The 21,815-nt window shown below is 43.6% G+C and overlaps 1 protein-coding gene and 2 long non-coding RNA genes across 5 annotated transcripts in view; 1 reads left to right on the forward strand and 2 right to left on the reverse strand.

The window, feature by feature from the left end:
* LOC309351517 overlaps nt 1-21,815 on the forward strand; it is a 183,330-nt gene that overhangs the window by 72,650 nt on the left and 88,865 nt on the right. The window lies entirely within an intron of this gene.
* Nucleotides 7,427-14,493, reverse strand: LOC309351502. Its single transcript, XR_014160870.1, has 2 exons — nt 13,192-14,493; nt 7,427-11,121 (listed from the first exon to the last, which is right to left on the reverse strand). It is a non-coding gene; the product is annotated as an uncharacterized lncRNA (long non-coding RNA).
* The window catches only part of CDC123 (cell division cycle 123), a 61,792-nt gene continuing 55,352 nt past the window's right edge, over nt 15,376-21,815 (reverse strand). For all 3 annotated transcript variants that reach the window (XM_081879213.1, XM_081879215.1, XM_081879214.1), the window contains one exon: nt 15,376-17,733. In XM_081879213.1, coding sequence (XP_081735339.1) covers nt 17,701-17,733 — 33 coding nt within the window. In that variant the 3' untranslated portion in view covers nt 15,376-17,700. The remainder of the gene's footprint in view (nt 17,734-21,815) is intronic.

Below are 21,815 nucleotides of genomic sequence, written 5' to 3' on the forward strand. Positions count from 1 at the left end.
CCCTCCCATATCCAAGAATCTCCTGACGAGTCTGCTGATTCTCCAGAGAGGAGGAGCAGTGTTCTGCTTTCTACTTATTCAGCTCCTGCACCAAGTCAGTCAGTCAGTCAGTGTGTCAGGGAGAGAGAGAGACTGAGTGTTAGAGATCGTGTGTAGAGATAAGGTTGCTGCTAAGAGCAGCTGCAGACACTCAGTGCAGCATTCATTTATGCTTAGACCTATTTAGCTCTGTATATAGTTTTGTATTATAGTTGTAGTTATAGAATAAAAGAAGATATTCTACAGAGCTGCTCTCCGAGTCGTTTATACACTGCCAGACTCTGCTATACTCTGCTGTGCGACGGCTGTATTGTGGAAGTGAATCCGGTGCTCCCAACTCTAAGCTGTGAGTCCACAGCACTTTGACCTGGTGGTCTCTGGAAGTGCTACCCAGCTCTCCTAGCCCAGTCGGGGTTGAAGTGCATGAGTCCAGTTGGTGACACTGGCTCAAAGGTGATGCTGACATCGGTTATGGGCCCAGTCATCTGACCAGTCGTTGTTCCAGTCATCCCAGTCATCCCAGTCGCCAGAGGTTTCTGTTGCTGATCGCTGGACGGCGGAACGGAGGCTGCATGCTGGACTGATTTGTGGTGCCTAGAAGCAGAGCTGTTTTGGAGCAGAGTGTTCAAGCTGCCGCTGTTGCTGTTGCTGCTGCTTGATTTATGGAGGTATGTTGCTGACTGCCAAAGAAAGAAGATAGCATCCCTGTTTGCCTGTTAATTGCGCTCTGAGTGGGAGAGAAAGTGTGTGATGGCCTGGGATTCCGATTCAGAGGCTGAACCAGAGGAATCCCAGCCTGCACAGGAGTCCCCGCCTCCAGGGCCGGCTGAACTGGGGCAGGGCCTTGATTCTGAAGCGCCTGCACCTGTGCCGGATCCTCAGGAGCAGGCACCAGGTGATTCCACTCTGGCTCCAGAGGTGGTTGAGGACTCAGTGCCTGCAGGTGAGTCTCCCCCTGGGCCCAGTAACCCTTTAGCCTCTCCTGAACTGCAGAGACTAAGGGCAGAGAGGTGAAGGGAACTGGTTTCTCCCAGGAAGAGTGCTCGCCTTAAGGCCAAGAGAGGCGGGTCTCCTGGGGGCCGGGACCGCCCCTGGCCTCAGAACAGATAAAGGCCAGTCGGCCCGGTCCCAGGTTGTGGGAGCAACGTCGTTGTTGAGTACCTGTTCCTGCCCGGACCCAGACCTGACTCTCCAGTGCCCCTGTCCCCGCCCGGCTTCCTGCTTCGGACCTCGCCCCACTCCTTGTGGACTGTTTCCAGGCTATTGACCCAGGACTGGACTTTGACTACGCCAACGGTAACCTTCCCCCCGGGACCAGCACAAAGTGGCTGGAAAAGTCCAAGGCTTTATCTGGTTTGCATGAGGGAAGTGTCTTGCTCTAAGTAATAGCAGACATGGCCTGTGCACATTCTGGCCAGATGGCTCTGTCCTTTCCTCTCCTCACGCCTGAAACCTACGCAGTTTGGCAAGTCAAGATGAAAGCGCTTTTACAGAGGGAAAAGCTATTTCACACGATAGAAGATGACCCTCCAGATAAGGATGATGATGATTGGGCTGAGTGGCATGCTGCAGATATGAAAGCCCGAGGGACAATTGATTTGAGTGTTTCAGACCACTTGCTGGTGAACTTAGAGGGTCAAGAGACTGCACGAGCTGTTTGGCATAAGTTGAGAGATATGCATCTGAGACAAAATGCTGGTTCCAGTGTGATTTTCTTCAAGAAGCTGTGCAGGCTGCAGTTGGAGAAAGGTGGTGATTTGCCTAGCCATCTATCTCAGTTAAAGCGTCTCAGACAGGACCTTGTTCAGCGAGACCTGGCTATTTCAGAGGCTGTGTTTGCAATGCTGGTGATAAATAGCCTAGACGATTCTTATGATGGAGTAGCTGCCCAGATTTCTACAATGCTTGCTGACCGGCTAACAGAAGATTATGTGTCTAGCGTGCTCTTGAATGAGTGGGATCGCAGACAGGCTGTTGGAGAAAGCCAGGACTATGCTGTTAAAAATGTGCTTGAAAATGTGCCTGAGTCTTCAGCAGGGGAAAGTGAAAGTGAAACTGCTGCTGATAAAGCACTAAAGTTGAGGCGGTGCTTTTCGTGTGGAGCACAAGGCCATTTGAGTTTTCAGTGCTGCAAGAAATCTTCAAAGAAGAAGGGAAACTTCAGAGGCAGAGGGGGAGGAGGACGAAATCCCCAAGCACCTGCTACTTCAAAGGCCTTGATCTCTCGCTGCTCCAATCAACGTGGGTGGAGTTTCTTCGTGATCGACTCTGGCTGTACCAACCACGTGGCCAAAGATAAGGATCTCTTTGTTCAGCTTGAGAAGCAAGAGAAAGAAATTCATCAAGCAGATGGGACTGTTCTCACGAGTTTGGCTAAGGGAACTGTGTTCTTAAAGAGCCTGAATGCAACAATTAAGAATGTCCTGTATGCACCTGATATTCAGGACAATTTGTTGAGTGTTTCCCAGCTTGATCGTCAGAGGTTTAAGGTGGTGTTTGCTAAATATTGTTGTGAAATTCGTCGAGATGGCAAGCTCATTCTATATGCAAAATGTGTTAATGGTTTGTACCAATTGCCTTTTGTTTCAGGTACAGGTACTGCTGAAGCAACTGAGAAAGAGTGTTGCAATTTGTCTATTGATAAGAATGAGAAGATGCATGACCAATGTATTCACTATTACCACCGTGTTTATGGTCATTTGAATTTCCAGGCTGTGGCAAAAATGCCTGATATGGTTCAGGGTATGAAGTTGAAAGAATGTCCCTACCACATGAAATGTGTTTCTTGTGCTGGGAGTAAGGCAAGGCAAGCTCCCAAAGGTACAGAGTCTGGGAGAGAGGCCAAGAAACCATACGAAGTCATTCATGCAGACTTAGTAGGGCCTCTAGCGCTCTCTAGAGGCCATTCATGGTTTTGATAGACTCCTATTTGAGGTATGTTTGGGTCTATATGTTACAGAAAAAGTCTGAAGCCTTTACTAAGTTTTGTCAGTTTTGTAAATGGCTCAGGAATGTAGATAATGAGAATGTACGTTGTATTTTCACAGACAGGGGTGGAGAGTTTTGTTCAGAAGAGTTTGAGGCTTTTCTTTATGAACAGGGCATTGAGCATAGGACGGCCACGCCCAGATCACCCTGGCAGAATGGTTTATGTGAGAGAATAAACCAGACCCTGCAGCAAGGAATCAGAACACTATTACATGATTCGGGGCTGCCCAATCCTTTTTGGGCCGAAGCTCTTTCGTTTTTCTGTCACGTGTATAACAGGAGGTACCAGTCCGCAGTAAATTGCACCCCATATGAGATGCTTCACGGAAGGAAGCCATGTGTGAAGCACTTTAAAATTTTTGGGTCGGAGGTTTGGATGCACACCTTGCAGGGTGACAAACTGAGTAAGCGTGGAGAACATGGTGTTTTCCTAGGATATGAGAAAGGGTCTTATCGTGTCCTGATCACAGACATGAAAACCATAAGGCTGACCAGGAGTATTGACGACAATCCAAAATGGGACAGAGTTGGCATTTTTCAGTGCCATCCCATTTGTGATGATGGTGCAAAAGGGGCAAAGACAGTTAAGAGGGAGGCAAGTTCTGATGTGATTGATAATCCTGATGCCAATGTAGATCCAGATGATGGCACAGATTATCAGAGCCCAAAAGCCTCAGGTGAGTCTGACGCTGATTCAGACTTAGCAGCTTCATATACTTTAGCTCACTATTCTCCCAGAGAGGAGGAAGCACCAGAACAAGAGGATCAAAGAGTTTTGCACAGATCCAAGAGAACAACCAAGGGTGTACCACCGAAAAGGTTTTCTGAAGAGTTCGCTAAGGCTGCGGTCACATGCAACTCTGGTGGGGTTTTTAAACCTAGCATGAAGTGTGCTGAGAGTAGTAGCACAAAACGCTTCATTTATTTCCTTACCTGACATTTGAAGGATCAGGATTGAAGGAGCAAACATGTGTTAGAGTACTGAAAGTGGTTTGTTCAAATCTGCCTAATTAGAAATGTCAATTTGTATTTGAGAGGAAGAAATGTGTATGAAGATTTTTCTAGAAGCTGCTTATTCATTTGTGTGTTCACAATGTGTATTTTGTGTAAACTGCATATTGAGATTTATGTTTTAACTCTTTCCTAATGGACACAGAGTGGTTGCAGTAACTGTTAAATGGTATTATTAAAGTGTCTTAGATAAAGGGGGAGAGAGATACCTACCTAATGATACCTAATGATAATCGGAGAGAGAGAGAGACTGAGTGTTAGAGATCGTGTGTAGAGATAAGGTTGCTGCTAAGAGCAGCTGCAGACACTCAGTGCAGCATTCATTTATGCTTAGACCTATTTAGCTCTGTATATAGTTTTGTATTATAGTTATAGAATAAAAGAAGATATTCTACAGAGCTGCTCTCCGAGTCGTTTATACACTGCCAGATTCTGCTATACTCTGCTGTGTGACAGCTGTATTGTGGAAGTGAATCCGGTGCTCCCAACTCTAAGCTGTGAGTCCACAGCACTTTGACCTGGTGGTCTCTGGAAGTGCTACCCAGCTCGCCTAGCCCAGTCGGGGTTGAAGTGCATGAGTCCAGTTGGTGACACTGGCTCAAGGGCGATGCTGACATGGCCGTCTGTCATGGATGCTTTAGTTGAGATTCCTGTGATGTTGTTGGGGCCAGTAATGGTGCTGCTACATACACCCGGACAACACCATTACTGGCCCCAACAACATCACACATACCATCTCGGGACTATTTAATTGCTCATCGTCTAACATTGTGTATGCCATCAAATGCCAACAGTGTCCTTCAGCTCTCTATATTGGACAAACAGGCCAAACCTTACGCCAAAGGATAAACGGACATAAATCTGACATCAGGAATCACAAGACAGAGAAACCAGTAGGAGAACACTTCAATCTCCCAGGACATTCTATACAAGATCTCAAAGTAGCTGTTCTATTACAAAGGAATTTCAGAAATAGACTGGAAAGAGAAGCTGCTGAATTGCAACTTATTACCAAACTTAAAACCATGGAGAGACCTGGTCTGAACAAAGACATTGGATTCTTATCTCATTATACATGACAAAGCCATTTTTCACCTTTTCACCCCTTGCTTTTTCCTGTAAGACCTATTGCAGTCGTTAAGAGTCGTCAACAGGCTCATCACAGCTATCTGCCAATCACCCATTCCCACCACCCTTCTGAGTAATACCCCTCCCCACCTTCTCACTATATAGAAGGGTCTGGTGACTTCTGTTTCAGTGTATCTGAAGAAGTGTGCATGCACACGAAAGCTCATACCTAGAACTAACTTAGTTGGTCTTTAAGGTGCTACTGGAAGAAAAGGATTCAGGTCATCTTATGGATGAAATAAATTGCATGAAAGAGCATTACGCATTCAAAAATAAAGGAATACAAAAGGAGAGAAGCACTATTTGTGACAATGACAGTCAAAAGTAACCGCCTAGCCAGGTATTGTGGCTTGCTAGATGCTTAAGAAACTCCTTTGATTCTGGTACTTCCAGACAGGGAACAAAACTAGTTTCATCAAGCTCCCATACATTGTTGCTGAGAGCTGTGTTTGGCAAAGCAAATCACAAATTGTGCTGTCATGTTCTTATCAGTTTATGGGCACGACCCCACTGTAAAGTTCTCTTGTACAAGATCCACTAAAAACAAAGAGACCAGGAGTGTCCGGGTGCAGCTCCTATTAATTTCAGAAGTGCTTGAACAAAGAACTACCTGACGGATGAAACCCCATGCAATTTCCACAAAGTGAAAATTAGTCAATCTAATTCTAGTTATCTTGATCACAAATTGTTCAGAGCCAGCATGAGAGTTCTTTCTTTGGCATTTACACTTTAATAGTAATGCCTTTTCACATGGAAATATGACCTTCGTAGACAAATTGTTCTTCATAATTAGCCACCGGCATGAATTAACCAAGAAAACATTTAAAGGGTGGAAATGAACCTTGGGGAGGAAATGAAAGAACAGGCAAGGCTATGTGTATCAGGGGCTATAATGACAAGGCCGTTTATTAGGATTTAGTAAGTTTTAAGATGAACAAATAAAATATAATAGTACTGGAGACATGATTTCATTGTAACATGAACTTTATAGTTACAGAATGCCTCCAACTTAGTCCCATACTCTATAGGCTATTGTCTTTCATTCAATCCTGAACTGACCCTTACATAGCTGCCAAGTGCCCCAGAAAAAATTGGAGATCCCATTTTTTCCATGCAAGATCACAGTGACCATTTTGGGTGCCTCAATCTCACACTCTCACACTCTGCTCTCACCCTGAAAAAAATGCCTTTTCAGGGCCATGATCTTGTGCTTTGGGGGGAGGGAGTCATGTGCCCCGTGACTCACCAGGGAGTGCAAACACAGAAGATGCATGTCTTGGTTTTGGGTCTGAAAGAGTTGGCTGGTGTGGAATAAAATGCTCTCCCCTTCTTACAGTCATCATATGTGTTTTGAAACATATTAATACTTCAGGAATTTTGGGCGGATCTTGTTCAAAACATTCTGCTGTACATTGTATAGGACTTGTATTGGACTTATTCAAATTACTGTGGCAAACTTAACCCAAACTCCAGAATACAGCACTCTTATCATCTGATGGAGGGTACTGAATTTTTAATTTAAATTTAAATAGTATGTATGGGGTGCATTGAAGTCAGAGCTGGGAAAAGGCAAAAAACAAAACATTGCCACCTTCTGAAAGCCTATTTTTGTCATTCAGTTAAATCATCCAACTTTTAAAATACTTTCATTTTTAAATACATTGTTGTGTGATAAACCTCCACTTTCTCATAATAACTGAAATTTTGTAAATTTGTATTGCATCCGTTTCCATTCAAGAATGTCATTAATAGCACAATTTAGCCCTCCATCTTCACTCTGCCTGAATTCAAACACTTTTTCCTTTTCTTCTTCCTCTTCTTTCCAGGGTGGGAGGCCAAGTTCAGGTGGAACAATTAATCCACACAACTCTGCTAATCCTCTGTAGCTTTTCCAGTTGAAAAAGAACAGAGGTGCCATTTACTGGAAAACCAGTATTTCCCCATCATATGTAATCAAAAATCCTCCCTTGTCATTGAGAGCTATAGAAAGTAACCTCAACAAATGATTTAAAATGTGTTGCTTTATTGCCATATAATCTTGAATGAGATTTATTAGCAGGCCTTAAAGCTTACTGTGAATCTTACCCACTTCCCACATATCAGACAACTTCTGATACTGGAAACTGGAAACTGAAACACGGACCCCAAACAATGTTCTTTGTTTAAGATAGTTTTTAAGCTCCTGAGTTAATCTCCCAGCAAACTGATAATGTATTACAGGAAGAAAAAGCATGACAACAGTCCAGATAAACAGGCACACTTTGAACAGAAATGATTATCTTTAATTCTAATTAAACTATCTATGCATGGACATTTTTGTAAATGGTATGCAACTAAGTTACTCTCATTTAATAAGCTGATCACTAAGCCTTGTAGAAAGTTTTCCAAACTTTGAAGCATTCCCAAACCTCTGTGCATAAATGCATGGGTGGAGCAATGGGATATAATTTTAAATGGAGCCTGGGGAACGAGTGACGTCCCTCTAGAGCTGATGGCTTTTTTGCAATTCTGCACTACTATGGTTTAGAGGTGTCCCAGCTACATAACACTCCAGACCTCTGACAGCATCTGAAACTGCCTCTTTGAGAAAGAACATGTTAGCAATCACCTGTTGGCTGCCTTCCCTAATAATCTTTGGGAGACTCACATAGAAACATGAATAAATCCATGGGCTGTAACTTAAATACCTTGGTTAATTTTTGCAGTCACAAGGCTTTGATAATCACAGATGAAACACATATGTCCCTCTTAACTTTTCAAAGGGGATGAAGCATGGGCCCTTGGTGACCTGTGCCTGCCCAGAGGACTGTGGACCATCTAGAACATGGGTAGGCAAACTAAGGCCCAGGGGCCGGATCCAGCCCAATCACCTTCTCAGTCCGGCCCGCGGACGGTCAGCGTGTTTTTACATGAGTAGAATGTGTCCTTTTATTTAACATGCATCTCCTGGTTATTTGTGGGGCATAGGAATCGTTCGTTATTTTTTTCAAAATATCGTCCAGCCCCCCCCACAAGGTCTGAGGAACGGTGGACCAGCCCACAGCTGAAAAAGGTTGCTGACCCCTGATCTAGAATCTGCTAGCTGCTGAAATCCTTGCCATGAAGGCCGGTCAAATCCAGAAAAGCCCTTCTTTAGGAAGAGTAAGAGTGCATACTCAGGATCAGTTGTTTAAATGTGTTAAGTCAGGGGTGGGAGATCTGTATCAATCTAGATATTGATGGGATTCCAACTTCCATCGCTCCACTTACCATGGCCCCTGGCCAGAAATTATAGGAGTTGTTGTCCAACATCATCTGGAGGGCAGTGAGGGCCAAAATCAGAGCACGCAGTTTAAATTTCACACTCATTGGTGGATCCCAGGGATTTGAGGAAATACAGACTGACCAAGTCATGATTTAAGGACTAAATCAACAATCAGGTGACTACTTGTGGCTGCAGTGGTCCAATCAAGTATACATCTCAAATGATCTTGAGCAAGTTTGAAAGAGGGAAAACTTGTAATATTTATCTGATTGCCATTCAAAAAGCACATAGCAAAAAGCAGATGTGTGGCATGCACTAGTTAATTTATTCCCAGGCTGCGGTTTGCTTTATTTTTTTTAAGAAAAGGCTTCCAAAGGCATGAAGTCATTACATTTCTCATCCCTCTTGTTTCAGGCGCCTTAGGCTACCTACCTTTTTGTGCATCTCCCGTATACAGAGCCATGGAAAAAATAATGAAAAAGTACTTCAAAGTTTAATAATAAAGTAGACTTCCATGGCAAAAGAACATGATTTATAAACTGACTCTGCAGCCATTTGCCAGAGGTAATAATTAAGAATTATCTTGATTTATGCTTCCGAGTAATGTAATTGATTTTACAAAAAATTAAACTCAAAGCTTAGAGTTAGTTGATCTTGATCATTGGAAACATACATCAAAGGGCACCAGTATCAACCCACCTAGAATTGCTATAGGGAAAATAAATAGTTTTCAGCTGTATAGCTGGAACATTTCTCCTGCCCCAAGAGTTCTAAACAACACAGAAAAAGTAGTTCAAAGCAAAACATTTTATATCCTGTTTTTCAGCATGGTAGAGCTCAGTTAGTGAATCTCCCCTCAACTATTTTCAGTTTCCTGAAAATAAAAGAAAAAGAAAAAGTCCTGGCTTCAGATATGATCTATGTAGGAGGAAAGATATTGTTGAAAGTTGTGCAAAGGTGGTAGTGTGGCCTGAACACTGGTGGAAAAAAAGAAAGGAGAAGGAAGACCTTTGGTCCCTCTAGCCCAGCACTCCTGACACTGATGCAGGGAGCTGCTCTCCAGCTTCAGGAAAGTGTCTCTCCTAGCCTAACCTGGAGAGGAGGGCTTGCCCAATTGATTGCCAAGTCTTTTAGCCATGAGCTGGTGTCAGTACCACAAAACGGCACATGGAGCATGGATTTGTGGGACAAAGGCTTGAGGGCTAGGCCATGACACACAGAAACCTTCCTCAATTGATGCCCAAACTATGTTGCTGGATTCCAACTCCCATCTTCTTTGACAGGGGCTGATGGGAGTTGGAGGTCTACTACCTGGAGGTCACCAGGTTACAGAAGGCTGGCATACAGTTAGGCCTCCATTTCTGCTTCTCTTGTGCTACGTTTGTGCTGCCATCATCACTGCCACTCAGTAAACTAAGGGAAGAAACCGAGCAAGATGGGAAGGGGCCCTGCTGCAGAGTTGGATCATCATTTCATCCTTTGGATCTGATTTGTGGCACACCTTGCCAAAGAAGTTTGGTCATCTTAGATTACACATATACAGAATTTATATATATAATTTGTATAGAACAACACAGTGAGCATGTGTGTGTCAATCCAAACACTATAAAAACAAGTGTCTTGAACATGCCCCAGCTGGTTCAGAACTGAGCAGAAAATCTGTAAATGGAAAAGCCAGCTCTGAACATTCTGTCCTACTTGCCCAACATTGCTTCCCACTGGAAAGACAACTGAGCGACAGAATGCAGGAGGCTTCTGTGCTCCCAAGAGGCTTGAGGCATGGAACCCAAAGAACGGAAGCGGGTTTGGCTCTTCTCTCCCACTGCTGTTGCCCAGTACTTCCCTTCATGTTTTCCTTTGAAAGTAAATGGCTGCCACTTGCCCTATGGGAAAAAGTAATGTGATGCCTTTGGAGGAAAGAGCAAAGGAGGCAGGGAGAGTTGGGCAAGGCAGAGAAAGGCAGTGGTAATGCAGAGGCCATTTTTCTAGGGAAGTGAAGGCATGGCATGAAGTTGGGTTAGGGATAAGGTAGCGGAGGAGGGCAAAGCTTTCCTTGGTGTCCTTTGAGTTTGAACAGCGGCTGCCAACTTTTCAAGGGCAGTTCTCCATTTGGAAGCTGCCAGATTTGTTAACCTCTTAGTGTCCACACAGATCAGCAGCAGATAATCCTGTGGGTTGCATGATGGGATGTGTCAGATGAAGCTGAGGTTTCCCCCTTAGTAAGTAGCATTGCAGGGAGAAATAAAATGATCTGCATGATACCATGAACACCTCCAATGCCCATTTAATCTCCTGTTGATCAGGAAGGCAAAACAAAGGGTTGCTAAGAGAAACTAATTATTACATCTGCACCAACCTGAGACTATTTCAATCTCTTGATGTTGAAGATTCATTGCAGAGACAGAAGAAATTACAACCGCCAGAGATTGTATTCAGTGATAGTCATACTCAGAATAGACCTTCTGAAATTAATGGACATGACGGATTGAGGGCCGTGTCAAGGGGTCTACTCAGAGCAGAGCAGAGCTACAGGCCCAGGCTTTTGTGTTACAGCTGAAAAACATTACAAAAAAAGAGACGCTCCAGTGCAAGCCAAGCCAGATGAGATGGAAATGGCATATTTTACTTTTGGTACAAGTGCTCAAAATCACATTGATTTTGTGACTCTGTATTGTGATAGTGCTCAGTAATCCTGGATATTCTAGACATACCTAGAATCATAGAATCATAGAGTTGGAAGAGACCACAAGGGCCATCGAGTCCAACCCCCTGCCAAGCAGGAAACACCATCAGAGCACTCCTGACATATGGTTGTCAAGCCTCTGCTTAAAGACCTCCAAAGAAGGAGACTCCACCACACTCCTTGGCAGCAGATTCCACTGTCGAACAGCTCTTACTGTCAGGAAGTTCTTCCTAATGTTTAGGTGGAATCTTCTTTCTTGTACTTTGGATCCATTGCTCCGTGTCTGCTTCTCTGGAGCAACAGAAAACAACCTTTCTCCCTCCTCTGTGACATCCTTTTATATATTTGAACATGGCTATCCTATCACCCCTTAACCTCCTCTTCTCCAGGCTAAACATGCCCAGCTCCCTTAGCCGTTCCCCATAAGGCATCGTTTCCAGGCCTTTGACCATTTTGGTTGCCCTCCTCTGGACATGTTCCAGTTTGTCAGTGTCCTTCTTGAACTGTGGTGCCCAGAACTGGACACAGTACTCCAGGTGAGGTCTGACCAGAGCAGAATACAGTGGCACTATTACTTCCCTTGATCTAGATGCAATACTCCTATTGATGCAGCCCAGAATTGCATTGGCTTTTTTAGCTGCCGCGTCACACTGTTGGCTCATGTCAAGTTTATGGTCAACCAAGACTCCTAGATCCTTTTCACATGTACTGCTCTCAAGCCAGGTGTCACCCATCTTGTATTTGTGCCTCTCATTTTTTTTGCCCAAGTGCAATACTTTACATTTCTCCCTATTAAAATTCATCTTGTTTGTTTTGGCCCAGTTCTCTAATCTGTCAAGGTCATTTTGAAGTGTGATCGTGTCCTCTGGGGTGTTAGCCACCCCTCCCAGTTTGGTGTCATCTGCAAATTTGATCAGGATGCCCTTGAGTCCATCATCCAAGTCGTTGATAAAGATGTTGAATAAGACCGGGCCCAAGACAGAACCCTGTGGTACCCCACTAGTCATTCTTCTCCAGGATGAAGAGGAACCATTGATGAGCACCCTTTGGGTTCGGTCAGTCAGCCAGTTACAAATCCACTGAGTGGTAGCATAGTCAAGTCCGCATTTTACCAGCTTCTTTACAAGAATATCATGGGGCACCTTGTCAAATGCCTTGCTGAAATCAAGGTAGACTACATCCACTGCGTTCCCTTCATCTACCAGGCTTGTAATTCTGTCAAAAAACAAGATCAGGTTAGTCTGACATGACTTATTTTTCAGAAATCCATGCTGACTATTGGTGATCACAGCATTCCTTTCTAGGTGCTCACAGACTGTTTGCTTAATGATCTACTCCAGAATCTTCCCTGGTATTGATGTCCGACTGACTGGGCGGTAATTATTTGGGTCCTCTCTTTTCCCCTTTTTGAAAATAGGGACAACATTGGCCCTCCTCCAGTCTGCCGGGACTTCGCCTGTTCTCCAGGAATTCTCAAAGATGACTGCCAGTGGTTCTGAGATCACATCTGCCAGTTCTTTTAATACTCTTGGATGCAGTTCATCTGGCCCTGGAGACTTGAATACATCTAAACTAGCCAAGTATTCTTGTACTATCTCCTTAGTTATTCTGGGCTGTGTTTCCTCTGCTGAATCATTTGCTGCAAATTCTTCAGGTCGGGCATTGTTTTCTTTATCGGAGAAGACTGTGGCAAAGAAGGCATTGAGGAGTTCAGCCCTTTCTGTGTCCCCTGTTTGCATTTCACCATCTTCTCCTCTGAGTGACCCCACTGTTTCTTTCTTCTTCCTTTTGCTACGAACATACCCATAAAAGCCTTTTTTGTTGCTTTTAACCTCTCTAGCAAGCCTGAGTTCATTCTGTGCTTTAGCTTTTCTGACTTTGTGTCTACACGTGCTGGCTATTTGTTTGAATTCCTCTTTGGTGGTTTTCCATTTTTTGTACACATCCTTTTTTAATGTTAACTCAGTTAAAAGTTCTTTAGATAGCCACCCTGGCTTCTTTAGGCACCTTCCATGTTTCCGTCTCATTGGTATTGCCTGAAGTTGTGCTTTTACTATCTCCCTCTTAACAAACTCCCAGCCATCATGAACTCCCTTACCTGTTGGGTCCCAGCTGACATTTTGCAGTTCCTTTTCTCTGCCACCTCAAGTAGAATATTTTGAATGGCAGAAGGAGATTACATGCACCCACAGAAGCTTCTCCTGTAAATGATATATAATTTCAAGCTTCAGGCAGGGCTGACATGTCGCTGTAGCAAAGGTGAGCAGTCCATCGGTACCTGCAAATCATTGTTTAAAAGTCAAACAAAAATGTTGGCATGTGCAGATAACTCTGCTAGATGCTTGGGTGGGGTGGAAGCAAAAGCAGAAAAGCATGCTAATAAGGATTCTCTAAAACTGATCATGTGTAAAAGCCCCAGGACTTTACAGAGCATGGCACTGGCGACAGAGTCTTTGAAGCCGATCCCAGGTTGAAAACCACAGGTGTGACAGATTGCTTGGATCCACTTCCACCAACTAGATCAACCTACTGACAAGGAAACCCACCTAACTGGGTGGAATCTAGAAACATATAAAAACCGTTTTGAAAATGCTTTTTTAAAAGCATTTTAAAAAATACATTGAATTTTCCGTAAGGCTCACCATCGCCATCTAGTGTCAAATTGCTTATTGCACTTAAAACACACTTAAATTTTTTTCTTTGCAGCTGTATAGCTGAGTCCCTGGTTCAGAGAGAAAGGCTATCAGTCTCCTAAGGAGCAGACACCTAAAGCTTTGCCATTACCCTGAAGGGTTTATAAGTGGACTGCACTGTCATTTTGGGAAACCAGCAAATGTCAGCTGACATAGAGTGTCAGCTGGTTCCATTGCCACAGCAGTATTTGTCTCCAGGTCTCTTATCTCTTATCTCTAGGAAGTGAGGCAGGAGCTAGAGCTGCTACAGCAGCTCTGGTTTGTGACTCCTGGTCTATAAGCACAACTTCACAAAAACTGCAGGTTTCTTGCCAACTTAAAATTGTTTATTATTATTACAAGATTGTGGTTGACTGTGTCGACCACAGCAAACTATGGCAAGTTCTTAAAGAAATGGGAGTGCCTGATCACTTCATCTGTATCCTGAGAAATCTCTATGTGGTACAAGAAGCTAGTTAGAACTGGATATGGAACAACTGATTGGTTCAAAATTGGGAAAGGAGTACAACAAGGCTGTATATTGTCTCCCTGCTTATTTAACTTATATGCAGAATTCATCATGAGAAAGGCTGGGCCGGATGAATCCCAAGATGGAATTAAGATTGCCAGAAGAAATATCAACAACCTCAGATATGCAAATGACACAACCTTGATGGCAGAAAGTGAGGAGGAATTAAAGAACCTTTTAATGAGGGTGAAAGAGGAGAGCACAAAATATGGTCTGAAGCTCAACATCAAAAAAACGAAGATCATGGCCACTGGTCCCATCACCTCCTGGCAAATAGAAGGGGAAGAAATGGAGGCAGTGAGAGATTTTACTTTCTTGGGCTCCATGATCACTGCAGATGGTGACAGCAGCCACGAAATTAAGACGCCTTCTTCTTGGGAGAAAAGCAATGACAAACCTAGACAGCATCTTAAAAAGCAGAGACATCACCTTGCCAACAAAGGTCCGTATAGTTCAAGCTCTAGTTTTGCCAGTAGTGATGTGTGGAAGTGAGAGCTGGACCATAAAGAAGGCTGATCGCCGAAGAATGGATGCTTTTCAATTCTGGTGCTGGAGGAGACTCTTGAGAATCCCATGGACTGCAAGAAGATCAAATGTATCCATTCTGAAGGAAATCAGCCCTGAATGCTCACTGGAAGGACAGATCGTGAAGCTGAGGCTCCAATACTTTGGCCACCTCATGAGAAGACTCGACTCCCTGGAAAAGACCCTGATGTTGGGAAAGATGGAGGACACAAGGAGAAGGGGACGACAGAGGACGAGATGGTGGGACAATGTTCTTGAAGCTACCAGCAGGAGTTTGACCAAACTGCGGGAGGCAGTGGAAGACAGGTGTGCCTGGCGTGCTCCGGTCCAGGGGGTCACGAAGAGTTGGACACGACTAAACAACTAAACAACAACAACAACAACAACAACAACAACAACAACATTATTACAAGCCCTCCCCACCTCCTGCAAAAGCTCACTCAAAATTGAAAGGGAAGTGGTGAGGTATGACTAAACACTGAATCTGCTATTTTTCCAGGTATTAAATGGCTGTGCCAAAATAACTGGTATCAAGAAAAGCTCTATAAAACAAAGCTGTTTCCACAGAATTTACTGTTTTATTTTGACAGTCACATGAAAAAGCAGACACATGTCAGGTGTACCAATAGAGCCCTATGCAGCTCAAACCAAGGTGCCCGAAGGGACTGCCTGCCTCTCCACTCACATCACATGGCCTGGCTGCTCCCCCCCCTTCTGGGGCAAAGTGGGTGGCAACCAGCAAGAGGCCCTTCTCAGCTGTGGCCTCCGGCATCCCCTCCTCAGGGAAGCTTGCTCAGTACCTACGTTTTCATACATTTTTACATTCTTAAGCTGATAATGCTTTTACTGTGTCCTTCATTTTACTTCATAATTTGCTTATTGCTGTTTCAATGTTTTGTGTTGCTTTTGCTGTGGTGAGTCACCCTAGAAGAGCACATGCCAAGGGTGGTTATCTGGACAGCCTGGACAGCTCAGTTGGTTAGAGCATGGTGCTGATAACACCAAGGTTGTGGGTTCAATCCCTGTATGGGACAGCTGCATATGCCTACACTGCAGGAGGTTGGATTAGATGACCCTCAGGGTCCCTTCCTATGCTACAATTCCCTCAGTTCAGGGCCCGATTCTCTCTCTCTCTCTCTCTCTCTCTCTCTCTCTCTCTCTCTCTCACACACACACGCACACACTCCAACAACGATTTCCCCACCACCACCATTTTTGTAGTGGTGATGGCAAAATAATAATGTAGACCCAGGGCTGGGGTGGGTGGAATCCAGCACCCTGATAAAGATGCAAATAATCCCCTTGCTGGTCCCAGGCCAGTCATTTGAGGGGGAAACGGCCCCTTTTCTTCAGCTCATCTGCCGGATCAGCCGTGGGCAGGGGGTGTGGTGTGTCTGAGGTTGGGTGGAGAGTGGGTGCACATGCCTTTGACCACAGACGCTGCTGCCCTGCTGCCCCCAGAAGCTTGGCTCTGGGTGAATGTGGCCCTTTGGCCAAAAAAGGCCAGACAGTTCTGAAGGACAGGACACATATGAAAAAAAAAAAAATTCAATTTATTTCCACAACTGGAAACTCTCCTCACCAGCCACTGAAGTGGAAAGGGAAAAAAACCTCATCTTGGCGAACCCCGGCCCTGCTGCAAGGGGCAAAAGCAGCAGGACCTGGGCTAGTGGGGAGAAAGCAGAGCTGACTCACACCAAAGGCAGCAAACTACTTACGGGAGAAACTCCCTCTCAGGTCAATGGGTTTGCTCGCTTCCCATCTCCCAAGTCATAGGAGCCCTCTGCTCTAGCCACCTTCCGGGCAAAACAGGAAAACTCTTTGAGACTTAAGGTCAGCACATTGCTACAGTGGCTGCCAGTTTCGTATTCAGAAGGTCTGCCTGTGTGTGCTACCAGCACACACAGAGGTGTCAATTTTAGTTTATAAAGCCCTGAACCATTTAGGAACAGGTTACCTTCAATATTACCTTGCCCCCCTATGCCTTAGGCCTGATTTGAACATTCAAGAAATGGGAGTTGCTGGCGGTGCTCATTTCTAAGGCATGAAGCTACCAACCATAGCGCTTTCACTGTGATCATGCCAGCTTTGTAGAACAAGGCTCCACTGACAATTAGCCAGGCACTTTTTCTATTTCAGATGCCTGCTGAAACCTTTTGTCAACTGACATATTATTTGTTTTGCTTGTAGCACTGTTATAATGAAGGGGTTTTACACATTGTATTTATGATGATTTTTATGTATTTGTTATATATTTTGTTCACTGCTTAGATATTTTTATGAACAAGTGGCCAATAAACTAGAATACAGTGGTACCTTGGTTTGCGAACTTAATCCGTTCTGGAAGTCTGTTCTTAAACCAAAGCGTTCTTAAACCAAGGTGTGCTTTCCCATAGCAGCGGGAAACTCAATTTACAAATGGAACACACTCAACAGGAAGCGAAGCATGTTCTTATTCCAAGGCAAAGTTCACAAACCTACTTCTGGGTTTGCAGCATTCTTAATCCAAGTTGTTCATAAACTAAGCTGTTCTTAAACCAAGGTACCACTGCATAAATAAATAGTTTTAGAGGATAGCACTACAGCAAAAAAAAACAACAACAGTTCTCTTGGTTGTAGCGAGTTGTGAAATAAAAAGTTGCCATCAAGAGAAAGGGGAGACCCAGCAATGTTAAGCGAGAACCAGCTGTCTCCCTTGTAATACTGCAAAGTCAGCTTAAAACAGATTTATTCAATGAAGTGCCCACACAAGATCAGAATCATCACGGGGTTGTGGGAATAATATTAAAGAGCTAATGTTCGCAGAGCTTGTGGTGTCACAAATGCTATCTTTCCCCATGAAGCTGTGGCCTTGTTTCTTATTCCAATTTCGTCCCACGGTTCATGATTCTTCATCATCTTGCTGATTCCGTTTCTGTTAGGATAACCAAGAAAATGAAATTATATTGAATTCAATGCTACATCTATTTTCCAGAGGAGACAGCCATGCAATTGAACAAATACAACCCATTTCCCACTGCCTACATTCCCCGAGGGAGAGAAGAGGGCAGGAGAGGAAAAGAGCCCTCTGCAGCCGAGCCCTTGGGCAAGAGCCAGCTGCCCCTTTCCCTGGCTGGCTGCCTGCCTGGGCAGGGAGGAAAAGGCTAAGGGGATAAGGCGGGGGCTGGAGGAGGGAATGGCCTGTCCACCTTTGGTTCTGATCCTGCCCACCACCAGCATGTGGCCCCCAAAGGAGCACAGCTCTCTAGGGGGGTGGGGGGAAGGTTTCCCATCCCCCTTCTAAAGCCACAGAGACAGGAGTATTTGGACACGTTACTTTTAAATTTTTTGCATAATTCAATATTAGCAATGCTCACTAAAATCTACATAATTCAAGAGAGGAGAATCAATTGTCAGAAAGAACTAACATCAAAGGGCTTTTTAAAAAAGACTAAATAAAGACCTCTCTTTTAAAGCAGGGAACTGCAGGGGAACGGAACACTCATAATAATGACTTCCTGGTTAAGTGACATCACACTTGAAGCTCTTCCATGCTCAATCTAACACTCTCTTCTTCTTCTTCCTGAACTGATGGGTGCATCATTAAATGCACATGCTGTTTAGTGACCCACTCTCCCCACCCCCGCCACCCCCCACAGCATGTTCTGCAGGGACATAATGAATAGTTCAGTTGAGGTTGCTAATGCATCAATGGGCTTGTCGGGTTAATCCAGCCGTTGCATGGAATGACCTGTCCCAATTTTCATAATGTGACCTTAATAACAAAGGTCACTTTGTAACTCAGCTCCAGTCCTTTCAATTCTTATGAAAGCACTGGGGGAAAAGATCAGCAGGGAAGCTTGCAGCTTTTTTGATAACCCCACAAGCTACCTTCACAAGCTTTGGAACTAAAGATTTCATGATCTATAGGCTGACACATCGGAGGCTTTTAAGCTAAACCCTGTGTTCTACCACTAAGAGATCTTCTGTAAAGCCTGAAGGCATGTCCTGTTATTAGATCAAGACTAGATTTAACAAGTGTACAGTACAAAATATACAACCTTAAGTAAATGGATGTTCTTTTGGAACAATACTTCAGATGGATAAATTTCTTTTGGATTAGCTAATATTCCCCCACCTCCACCTGCAACCACCAACGACTGAACAACAAGAAAGCACTCAATGAAATGCTTTTGATAAGATTTCACTCAGTGCTGTTGCCAATTGTTATTTAGCCTTTTCCTTCTGCCTGAGGAGTGATATGATTAACCTTGTTAGAATGGCAGGAAATTGACTGATTAAAAATGAAAACCTCAATGTCTTCCACTGTGTGATCAATATGCCTAATTTGCTGAGAAAAGCTGGAAACCAGTTACCAAATAGCCAGACTAGGCTTGCAGTCATTCTAAGCACAGAAGCACAAAGTAGTTTTTGAGACTTGAAAGTAGTTTGAGGAAAACTTAAGCATAGGGTTGCCATACATCCAGGAATCCAGGAATTCCCAGACATGTCCTCTTTGGGGGATCCTACATGCCCACCCGGGGAGAATTTTACATTTTAAAGCAAATGTCTTGGATTTTGGGGTTTTTTAAAAAAGAAGTGTGTGGGCAGCTCTGGTTCAGGCTCAGGCATAAGCAGCTTGGGCTCGGCAGTGGCAAAGGGGCTATCAGGCGATTGCCCTTGAAATATGGCAACCCTACTTAAGCATAAACACACCTACATTCTCCCAACTTGCCCCTGGAAAGACAGCTTATGAATGGGTTTTTTGGGGAAACAATCAAATTATATTCCCATATTATCTCCCTTGAAGAGGCAAAAGTAGGTGAACCCTCCTTCAAATCACATTCACCTCTAAGGAAAATCTAAAGTGTTTCTCTAATGTGATTAAGTAATATAGTTTCTACTTTTTTATTCGCAGCCATGAAGTAACAATGCTGTACAAGGGGAGAAAGTGGTGGGGAAGAGTAAAAAGTTTTTAACCTCATAAAAACAAAAACAACAGGAGAAATGTCATTTTCAGCATCTCAGTCTGTATCAGACCAAAAACAACTCCCTGTAATATGTATTTGAAGTATCTCAGGGGCTGTCACATGGAAGAGGGGACAAGCTTGTTTTCTCCTGCCCATGGCTTCAAGTTACAAGGAAGGAGATTCCGACTCAACATCAGGAAGAACTTTCTGACAGTGGAACGGTCTCCCTCCAGAGATCGTGGTTTCTCCTTCCTTGGAGCTTTTTAAACAGTGGCTGGATAGCCATATGTCTTGGGAGCTTTAGCTGAAATTCCTGCATTGCAGGGGGTTGGACTAGATGCCCCTTGGGGTCCCTTCCAACTCTACGATTCTATGTTTTGTTTTACTTATTTACTTGATTTTATCCTTAATTTTATTCTGTGAACCACCCTGAGATCTTATGATGGGGGACTTCCGGGTTGGCGCCTCCAGTAATGGCGGAATTCCTGTGATCGGGAGGAATTAGCCCCGTGGGAATCTGGGTCTGGCCGCCACGGCGAAGGCGGAGACCCGCAAAAAATCGCAGGCGGGAGAAGCCTGCTGAAATTATGGCTAAAAGATTAAAAAAGGTATTGGTAGAAGAAATTCATGAAGATCAAGCGGGCTTTCTCCCAGGGAGACATTTGTCAGATAACACAAGGAATATAATTAATATTTTAGAAAAATTACAAGTGAATATTAACACTAAAGCAGTTTTGATATTTGTGGATGCGGAGAAAGCCTTTGATAATATTTCTTGGAGTTTCATGAAGAAAAATCTACAGGGAATGGGGGTAGGCCAAGGTTTTGAAAATGGTATAGGTGCAATTTATTCAGAACAAAAAGCTAAGTTAATTGTGAATAATGTAGTTACAGAAGAGTTTAAGATTGAGAAAGGAACACAACAGGGCTGCCCAATCTCTCCATTGCTTTTTATATCGGTCCTGGAGGTTTTGCTTAATATGATTAGAAAGGACCAATTGGTTAAAGGTATACAACTCGGAACCAAACAGTATAAATTGAAAGCTTTTGCTGATGATTTAGTCTTGACATTACAGAAGCCAGAATCCAGTACTAAAAGAGTATTGCAATTAATTCAAGAATTTGGCCAGGTTGCAGGATTTAAGTTGAACAAGCTGAAAACTAAGGTGTTAGAGAAAAATTTAACAGTGATTGAGAAAGAGAGGTTTCAGAAGGAGACAGGATTAACATTGGTTAAGAAAGTGAAATACCTGGGGGTCAATATGACTGCTAAGAATGTGAATTTATTTAAAGATAATTATGAAAAATGTTGGATGGAAGTGAAAAAGGATCTAGAAATATGGTCAAAATTGAAGTTATCATTGCTGGGCCGAATTGCTGCGATAAAGATGAATGTATTGCCTAGGATGCTGTTTTTGTTTCAAACATTGCAAATTCTGGACAAGATGGACTGTTTCAAGAAATGGCAGAGAGATATTTCTAGATTTGTCTGGCAGGGCAAGAAACCTCGAATAAAATTTAAGATTATAACTGATGCTAAAGAAAGAGGTGGATTTGCCCTGCCAGATCTTAAACTTTATTATGAATCAGCTGCATTTTGTTGGCTGAAAGAATGGCTGCTTCTTGAAAACACGGACATCTTGGATTTAGAAGGTTTTAATAATGTTTTTGGATGGCATGCATACCTGTGGTATGACAAGGTCAAAGCACATAAAGCATTTAAAAACCATATTGTCAGGAAAGCACTGTTTAATGTCTGGATGAGATATAAGGACTTGCTTGAAAGTAAAACGCCAAGGTGGCTGTCACCAATGGAGGCTAAGGCTCTGAAAAAACTCAATATGGAGGCAAATTGGAGGAGATAGATTAAAACTGCAGAGCTTTGACAGACTAAAAAATAAAGTACGAGATTGGCTTCATTATTATCAAATAAGGGAGGTTTATAACTTGGACAAGAAAATTGGTTTTCAGGTGGAAAAATCAAAATTGGAAACAGAATTGTTAGATCCTAAAACTAAGAATTTGTCAAGAATGTATAACTTGCTGC

Source organism: Podarcis erhardii (genome assembly GCF_964252035.2).
Source record: "Podarcis erhardii genome assembly, chromosome: 10".
Classification (NCBI taxonomy): Eukaryota; Metazoa; Chordata; class Lepidosauria; order Squamata; family Lacertidae; genus Podarcis; species Podarcis erhardii.